The 9,416-nt window shown below is 40.3% G+C and overlaps 1 protein-coding gene across 5 annotated transcripts in view; it reads left to right on the top strand.

Annotated features, from left to right (window-relative positions):
- Cemip2 (cell migration inducing hyaluronidase 2) overlaps window positions 1-9,416 on the top strand; it is a 67,484-nt gene that overhangs the window by 41,861 nt on the left and 16,207 nt on the right. For all 5 annotated transcript variants that reach the window (XR_004514869.1, XM_010638458.3, XM_010638460.3 and 2 more), the window contains exons 13-17: window positions 1,316-1,447; window positions 2,720-2,755; window positions 3,523-3,678; window positions 5,187-5,364; window positions 6,868-7,083. Coding sequence is in view for 4 of the 5 variants with exons in the window: in XM_010638458.3 (XP_010636760.1) it covers window positions 1,316-1,447; window positions 2,720-2,755; window positions 3,523-3,678; window positions 5,187-5,364; window positions 6,868-7,083 (718 nt within the window). In the remaining variant the exon portion in view is untranslated. The remainder of the gene's footprint in view (window positions 1-1,315; window positions 1,448-2,719; window positions 2,756-3,522; window positions 3,679-5,186; window positions 5,365-6,867; window positions 7,084-9,416) is intronic.

Below are 9,416 nucleotides of genomic sequence, written 5' to 3'. Positions count from 1 at the left end.
TTCTGGCTTGGATTCCACGACTCCTTTAGGTCAGTGTCTTGGGTCATGCAATGTAAGGATGGATGTACGACTCTGTCCCCACTGCTACAACTCCGTTTATATCACCGGCATTAAGAACCTCCAGAATGGTCCAGGAGTCCATTCTCCAAGTAGTAGCCTGTGATCTGCTGAAAAAATTGTGTGAAATGTGCAATGAAGAACCACGCACTTGCTGGCCTCTCTTTCCTATCTCCCTCGCCTCTCTCACTCTCTGGCCAGCTTGCTTGCAGTAGAGTGCTGAGCTCATGTGTGCATCGGGGCATGCGTGCTTGCTGGTCTTTTTGCAGCATTGCTTCTCCCGTCCTGCACATGTAGTGAGCACCTAGTGTGCCAGCACTAGTAGCACTAGTAGTGGTAGTAGCATTGTGCAAAGGAGAATCCCAACTGTGTAGTTGAAAGATCTCAATGTGCTGAATTGAAAAGCGTAAGGTGGTGGTGTCTGTGGGGTTATTTGAGTTGTTACAATGGACATTTTTGATACCAAGTTTTGTACTTTTACATTATAAGTACATTATAAGTGTCTTAGAGCAAGGAGAAAGAAAAGGCAATTCTGTCTTTATAATAAATAAGTCTATTAAACATAATGTATTTATTTTTAGACATTTCAAGCTGTTGAATGGAGTTTTATGTCAATATCTGAAACATTTAACACACAACTCAAATATTACAGTTCACTTATTTATATGTTGAAGTATGTGGTTAACTTATACAGTAAGTTTGTATTAATAATATGTAATTTAAGAACTTGTGCAGACATGTAGATTTCCTGGTTTGAGAGAGTGTGTGTATGTTCTTATGGAAATGATGTTTGTGCTTATAATGTTTTGCAATCATTTTATAAATCTATTTTAAAAAACTGAAACTGTAAAAGCAGTTCTCTCAATAGTTGTGTAAATAAATGTAATGTTTCTTTGAAATGTAATGATTAAGTTGTATATTAAGATATTTTTGATTTGTTCATTTTGGCCAAATTTAAATCCTGCTTTTGACCCTACAACTTGTGACAATAAATTGCTAATTTTTTTTTTTTTTTTTTTTTTATTTTTATTTTGGGCAAATTTAAATCCTTCTTTTGACCCTACAACTTGTGACAATAAATTGCTAATTTTTTTTTTTTTTTTTTTGGTATGGGGGATCAAACTTGGGTCTTTGGGCCTGTGAGGCAGGCGACAGCACCACTGAACTAAATCCCTGCTAAACTAAATAGAATAGCTAATTTCTCTTTCTTTTTATTCCTTTTTAATAAAAATCTCTCTCTTTTTTTTTAAAACCTTAGATTTCGGCCTCATCAGGATGCAGACCCTGAGAAACCCCGTGTTGCTGCTATAATCGACAGGCTGATTGCTTTTAAAAATAATGACCATGGGGCCTGGATCAGAGGAGGAGATATTGTTGTTCAGAACTCAGCGTGGGTATTCATTCGGACATTACTGTCTGGTAACAGTGATGTATTTGTTCTTCAGGATATTTTTCAACCTAGTAGAATACGGTAAAGTAGAGTGGTGGTGCCTGGAGTCATATTATTATTCGTGGTGGTAACAGGCAGAACACGCTCTGAGGAAGTATGCTAGAGTTAACAGACTGCAAATGTTTGGAATCGTCTCATTCTGGTGCTTTTATTGGAACTGAACTTGTCTAGTGACATGAGAGCTTTTGATGAGACTGAACAGAAACTTGGAATTTAGCTTTTTATAACAAACATGGTTTATGTCAGAGCACTAAAAAAATGATTCTGAAACTACGTGGACATTTTTTCTTCCTCCTGGTTATTCCTTTAAGTTTTTCCAATTTTCTTCCTTTGCCATTCAAAACAAAAGCTGTGTAAATCCACATTAATAAATCTGTTGACTCTTATATCTTTCCATGACCTGAGGCAGGAAGCGGCTCACTTTTTTTCCCACTTGTGTAATCTTTTGAGAGAGGCCCTGGGGTGGGGGATTTAGCCCAGTGGTTTCACTACCTGCTTTGCAAGCATAAGGTCCTGAGTTTGATCCTTGGTACCAAAAAACAAAAACAAAAAGAGAGACAAAGAGAGGCCTGATGCTTGTAGAGCTGAGATTGGTCTTAGTCTAGAAAACAGAGTTTTTGTTTTGGCACTGACCATTAGCTTCTTACTATTTCACCATCATATTTGACTTTTCTTATTCAAAAAATTGATATTGTTTTTAATTTTTAGAAGTGGCTTTGGTGTCATCTATTTTCTAAAAAAAATTATAAAAAGTTTTAACTAACACTTGTATACTGCTCATTATATTCTAGGAATTGTTCTAAATACTTAATTATTTAATGTGTTTAACGCCCTTAAGAATTCTATAAAGGGCCGGGGATTTAGCTCAGTTGCGATTCCACCTGCCTTGCAAGTGCAAGATCCCAAGTTCAATCCATGGTACCAAAAAAAAAAAAATCCTATATAGAAGGTCATATTATTTCAATTTACAAATGAGAAAACTGGGGGAGAGAGATTGAGTGACTTACCCAAGGTCATACAGCTAATAATTGGAACGATCAGGATTTGAATCAGATACCCTCCCCACACTTTGTGCTGATGGGAAGTTAAAGTTTTCTGTGTTTGGAGAGAGTAAACATTGGGTCTTTCTAGATTTTTATAATTCAATATTGAGAGAATTACATTTTATGTGATGTAAATTAAAATGTTCTTTTGTTCTCTTTTGTTTTACAGATTTGCAGATAATGGAATAGGACTGACCTTTGCCAGGTTTGTAATGGCTTAAAAATGTGTACCTCATTATTTTAGAGATATAAAGTAAAGTTATCTTTAGGTTTTTTAAGGGGGAATCACACAGGAATATTTCATAATTTATTAGCACTTAAAAAAATAGTACCCTCTTCCTGATTCCCCTGAAGGGCCAGAAATACATTTTTATTGACTAATCAAATTCATGCTGAGGTAGTAGCTGGAACTGCATAGAAAGGTAAGGTGATTATAATTTTTGCTTAGAAAAAAACACTTGTGATTTAGACTAAAGGTTTTAAAAAGTAGAGGAAGAGAGAGAAAGGGAAGCACAAGGAGATTAAAAAACTAGTATTTTTCTTAGAAGGTACTTTATCAGTAATATTTAAGAACCAAACTTACATATTTTTCTTTGGGTTCTTGTCCTTCCAGTGGCCACGTGAAACATGCTTCTCATTTAGTTGTATTCTGAGTCATTTCATTCTCATTTGCAATATTCATGGTTGAGAATGATGTTATTTCATTTGTTTGTGTATAGCTTGTAAGCTGTAATTCGTACGAGATGTTTTTACAGTTGAAAAGCAGTTTCTGAGTGTGCGTCTAACATGCGCAAAGACAGATCCCCAGCACCTCCCTCCCAAAAGCAGTATCTAAGGGTTTGATAATGAGTATTAGAGGAAGCTATTGACATTTTAGAAAATTTTAGCTTTTTAAGTTACAGCTTGCCTTCTTTAGGGGTAAATTTAAATTTCCTAGGGAAGGGTGGCTAATGATTGTCCTGATTTTAACAGTGATGGCAGCTTCCCAAGTGATGAAGGCTCTAGCCAGGAAGTATCTGAATCTCTCTTTGTTGGGGAGAGCAGGAATTATGGCTTCCATGGTGGTCAGAACAAGTATATGGGTGTTGGAGGAATAGACCAGAAACCTCGTACATTACCTAGGAACAGGTAAGAATTACTTTAGTGTTGGACACCTAGCCCCCAATGCAGTTTCTGTAATAACTTTAGATTTGTTGGATTTTACTGTGACTCTTTTCCTTATCGACACTGCTAGTATTATTGTGTGTATTATCTCTATCAAATTTTGTGCAATTATTAACCATTTCATAGATTGTGTTATCGCTTTTGTAACAAAGAGGCCAATCTTAGTCTTACATAAGAACTTATATAAGCTGGTGATTTTTTTTTTTCTTTTTCCCTTTCTTGAGACATAAAAAAGTGCCAGACCATAAACTATGACATTAGGTCAGTTTTCCCTCAACTTGTGATGTTGGGTTTTAGAAATAGGCACTGGAAAAAGGAAACTGCCTACTGAAAAGTGTCCTAGAAAATGAGCATTGGTAGATGCCAACACTGACTCAAAAACCTCACTGCAGCTGTATAATTAATAGTGTTTGAGCTATTGGAGGAGGTGGGGTAGAGTTTTCGCATGTTTTCCGTCATCATGATCACAGTCATTAAACTAGTACTTAGGGCTAGAAAGATTCTTCAAAGCTTTTAAAGAACTATTAACTAATTAATCCATACCTCAGTTCTGAGACTCAGCTGGAGTTGTCCTCATTTTACTTAGGTGAAAACCAAGGAGAGAGAAACTAAATCTTGTTTTAAAGCCCTCACATCTGAGCCAGTGCCATGATCCATCAAGATTCAGCTCCTTGTTGAGCACGGTGGTACACACCTGTGATCCCAGCACCCTGGGAGGCTGAGGGAGGAAGGTCATAAGCCAAGGTCACAAGCTCGAGTCTACACTGAACAACTTGGCAATTTAATGAAACCCTGCTATTATATGTAAAATAAAAAAGGCCTGGCTGGGGGTATAGCTCAGTGTGAAGGTCCTGGGTTCAATCTGTGTACTGGAAGAAAAAAACCACCTCCTCCATGCCATTTCTGGACACTGAGCTGGGCGGGTCAAGACCGTGCAATGGGGTGGATGGACTGTTAACGTCCCTAGCTTTTGACAGCGTTTCCTGTGCTCACCACTGTGAAGCTATGTTTTTTCTGTTGTTACAGTACTGGGTGTTGAGCCCACCAGGGCTTGCACATGCTAGGCAAGCGCTCGCTGCGGAGTCACATCCCCAGGCCCAAATAAAACACCTTAAGTGGAACAACGTTTTCCTGGTGACGTTTGGTTCACATATAAGAGTGAGAAAGCCAGAGCTGCCTCTTTATAGAGGCCTCCATCTATCCTAGACAGGGCCTTTCTTCTCAACCAGTTTATTGTATAACTATTCTTATGGCCTCCATAACACTATCTGAAATTATCCTTTGATTTTTGTTTGTTTGTTTGTCTTTCCTACTATAGTACATATTTTATCCCGTCATGGATCTTGTCTTCGTTGCCACAGTATCTTAGAATTTTGCTGAGGCCTTACAGGGCGTGAGGAATATTTCTAAAACAAATGGGTGCTGTTGAAAGAGGTGCACGTGCATTAAACAAAATCTTGTATCTTCAACAGGACATTCCCAATTAGAGGCTTTCAGATATATGATGGGCCCATTCATCTCACCAGAAGCACTTTCAAAAAATATGTGCCAACTCCAGATAGATACAGCAGTGCGATTGGCTTCCTAATGAAGAATACCTGGCAGATAACCCCCAGGAATAACATTTCCCTGGTGAAGTTTGGACCACATGTAAGTATGTTCTTACGTTTCCTGTCAGTGACTAAGGAGAGGGAGGGACAGCATGTTTCCAAAGACAAAAATGCAATGGATTTGTACCGAGTTTTTACTACAGGGAAGAAAAATACGCCTTGAAGTGATAACACTAGGGGATTGTAGAGTTTCACAGGAACAAGAAGACGTGAGTTTTGGGAAACGCAGTGGACTAAGCTGATAGGGTAGTCCCATCTCCATGGAGCGAGCTAGGTCTTTCCTGGTATTTTATTTGTCTGAGGCTGTTTTAGGGAATTGGAGGATAGAAGTTAGGGAGGAGGAAGAATACTAGGGCAGAGTGATAAAAATTGGGCACTGATACAGGAATGGCTTCCTGAAGACTGCAAAGAAGATTTAGAAATTACTGTTTACAATGTAGCACTGCTACCAGCCAGGCTTGGTCAGGCCTGAGTCTGGGCCTTGTACTCTTTGGGTTTCTGGATTCATTGGCTCATCTGCAGCCAAGAATCTAAGAAAATAAAAAACCCATAAAAACATTCCAGTTTTTAGGTGGGGCAGAACAAAAGCCAGGAAATACCCATGTGTAGATTAAGTGAAACTTTAGCTCAGCGGGCTGAAAGAGTTGAATCCCCCTTGTTTTCACAACTGGGGGGTGGAACACAACATGAAGGAACTTGGAAAGTTTATCTTTAATAAAAACTCCCAGGTTTTTAAAGATCCATTTTAATGTCTTGGTTCTAGCTGCCAACAGTAGTAGTTTTCTTAGCAGTTTCACCATCCCCCTTTAGCCATAATACACATAACAATCTGATTATGTCCCTGTAGGCTTTAACTGTCTTGCCAGTTCCAGGATGATGGCAGGGGTATGAGAGAGATGGCTCCTTCGACTCCCTAGCTCCCTGCTCCCATGGGAAACCACAGTTGGAAAGTAGCTCATAGTTCTTTCATAACATCTAAAAACAAACTCCGGCGTTGCCCAGTTGAAAATAGAGCTTGAGAAGAGCTGAAGGCACCCTTTGACTCCCTAGCTCCCTGCTCCCATGGGAAACCACAGTTGGAAAGTAGCTCATAGTTCTTTCATTAACATCTAAAAACAAACTCCGGCGTTGCCCAGTTGAAAATAGAGCTTGAGAAGAGCTGAAGGCCCACAAAGCGTGTTACCTTAGTTGGCTGGTTCTCTTTTGGGCTGTATAGGTTAGAAGTAGACTAGATGGCTTTCCACATTAATAAATAGGCAGGGTTTTTTTCTCAGTGCTGTGAATTGAACCCAGGGCTTTGCACAAGGGCTCTAACACTCTACTGCTGAGCTACATCCTCAGCTCTTTAGGGAGGGTCCTAGATCACCTTTCCAGTATGGAGACTGGCTATGCACTTACTGCCCACGTGCACCTCCATGTACAGGATTTAGTGACCACTGCACTGGAAAGCAGTTATGGTGGACACAGAGTTGGGTTGTAGCAGGGGATGCTAAGATGGCGGTAGTCCTCACTTCGTGATATCCTTGGTTTTTACTGCGGTCAGGTTTCTCTGAATGTCTTTTTTGGAAAGCCTGGTCCCTGGTTTGAAGATTGCGAGCTGGATGGTGATAAGAATTCCATATTCCATGACATCGATGGCTCTGTGACGGGATACAAGGATGCTTACGTGGGCAGGATGGACAACTACCTGATCCGCCACCCGAGCTGTGTCAATGTCACCAAGTGGAACGCAGTGGTCTGCAGTGGCTCCTACGCCCAGGTAGGCCCAGGAAGCAGTCTGATGCCTGAGCCCTGCCGCTGCTGCCAGCACTGCTTCTGTGAAGAGGACGCTTCGGCTTATTTCTCTTTCTCTTTGGTGCTTTCTCAAGTATGATTTTCTTTAAAATTAAAGGGGGGGAAAAAAAAGAATTATACTGAAAAGACTCCTACTTCAAACCAGTTTTGAAAGTGGAAAGTGACTTGCAGAAGGGTGAGGTGACTTGCCTTGGGTTCAGTATGGTTGGGGGGTAGTTGGCACCAGAAGCCATGTTTCTTGACTAAGGTTTTTGTGCCACACTTAGAGGGAATTTTATCCTTTGACTTCAGAGTGATTATGTCTTCTCTATTCAGGGAATCTGACTTTTGAGGCAGAAAATCTGTGGGTCACACCAAGTGAGATGTAGAAGCTGGGAAATGAAACTGAGCGGACAAGGGAGGCATGGAGGAAAATTCTTGTAATTATACTACAGAATGTTTATGATGATACGCAGGAGGTGATAGAAACTGGGAAACGCCTCTTTGAAATGGTTAAGTGCCTGATGGATAGCCAGTGTAAGGGCTGGCGAAGTAGTTACTCAGTTAAGAACATAGACTTGGGAGCTAGGTTACCTGAATTGCACCTTGGCTTTATTATTTCTCAAAGGTGAGTTGGGCAAGCGAAGATTACACTGTGCATGTGCATAAGGACCGTGCTGCTTCCTCTGCTGAGAGGCTGTGGTGAAGCCCAGACACACTAACGGGTGGAAAGCATTTAGGGTGTGGTCTGACTGCTGCAGGCGCAGTGCCTGCTGCTGTGGGTGCTGCAGTGCTGTGCATCAGAAAGGCGCATTCTACAGTGAGCTTTGGGTGGTTAGAAGCAGTTCCGCAAGGGCTGCTCCGACTGCCCGGAATTTCAAAGGGAGCCGATTTCAGACAGCAGGGCAGGGCTTCATAACACACTGTCCAGGGAGACAGAACGATGAAGGAAGGGAACGATGAGAGGTAGAGAAGAGGATTAGAGGCAGGGCAGTGGATTCTCCAAGGGGTATTGGGCTCTGATAGCTCCGAAGGCGGGAGGGAGCCTCTCTTGTTGATTTGCTTCTAGGTGCTTTTTTTGTAGCGGGAGCTCTCTCCGGGAAGAACCGGTGCTGTGATCTCTCCCTTCCGCTGACCTCTGCTTAATTCCTGTCAGGAGTGTGTTTGTGGGACTTTGCTTGTTGCTTCTCTGAGCCCCCAGAGTCTGACATACTTTCCATGACCTTGGCTTTTTATTTTTTTTGACAGTGCTAGAGATTGAATCCAGGACCTTCACACTGAACCCTTCAGTTTTGAAACAGGGTTTCAGTAAGTTTCCCAGGCTGGGCCCAGACTTGCAGTCCTCTTGCCTCAGCTTTCCTGCGTGTGGCGGTTACAGGCGTGCGGCACTGCTCTCCGCTCCACCTTATCTTTCTATAGTTGGAGGACTTTGAATCATGACTATTACATAATGTTATTCTTAAATTGAGAAACTTTAAAAAAATGTTTAGAGTCTTACCTATAAACAAGACAAAGGACTCAGAGGGGATAAAGACTAGACAGAGTTTCTTGTTTATTTTAGTGAGGATAGTAGTTTCTTTGTTGAGTGATTTCTCATTCCCATGAGAAAAAAAAAAGTATGACTGAGGCCTGGAGAAACAAGGAGGGAATGGAGAATGAGCTACAGTATAAGGCAGAATAAAGTCGTTTAAAATGTGATTTTTTTTTTCTGTTCATTTTATCCTTCATCAGAATTGCCCCTACTTCAAATTATGTTTGCCCATCTATACTTAATAATCTGTGAACATTTAAAGACTAAAGCAAAAACAAAAATAAAAAGCCTTTAGTGTTCCTGTCATTGAATTTCTTGCCAACCACGTGTATTCATGGCACTGAATCTGCCTGCTATCCATCTAAAATGCTACATGCCCACTAGTGAAAACTACTGTTTTTTTTGGTTCTGGGGATCAAACTTGGGACCTTGCGCTTGTGAGACAGGTGGCGGAATGACTGAGCTAAATCCCTGGCCTTTATTTTCTAAATTATTAGTTATAAAATTGTCTATAAAATGCCTAGTATAATAGCTTATAATTTTATAAATTATTATTTATTAGTTATATAATAATTATAATTATAAATGTACTTTTTCATTTATTTAGTATTCAGTGAATTCTCCAGTTCTTTGGATTTCTAGTTATTTGAGATATGTACCTACAGCAGAGCAGTAATTTTATTTTTATTTGTAGCTGGAGAAAGAAATAAGTTATCTAATAGCTCTAGGAGTCTGTGCATAGAAGAACCACCGGTTGGAAATGCTCTCCTGAGAATTTGTAACTTGGG

The sequence above is a fragment of the Fukomys damarensis genome, unplaced genomic scaffold (genome assembly GCF_012274545.1).
Source record: "Fukomys damarensis isolate Sample0158 unplaced genomic scaffold, DMR_v1.0_HiC HiC_scaffold_31, whole genome shotgun sequence".
NCBI lineage: Eukaryota > Metazoa > Chordata > Mammalia > Rodentia > Bathyergidae > Fukomys > Fukomys damarensis.
This window is presented reverse-complemented; position numbering and strand designations above follow the sequence as displayed.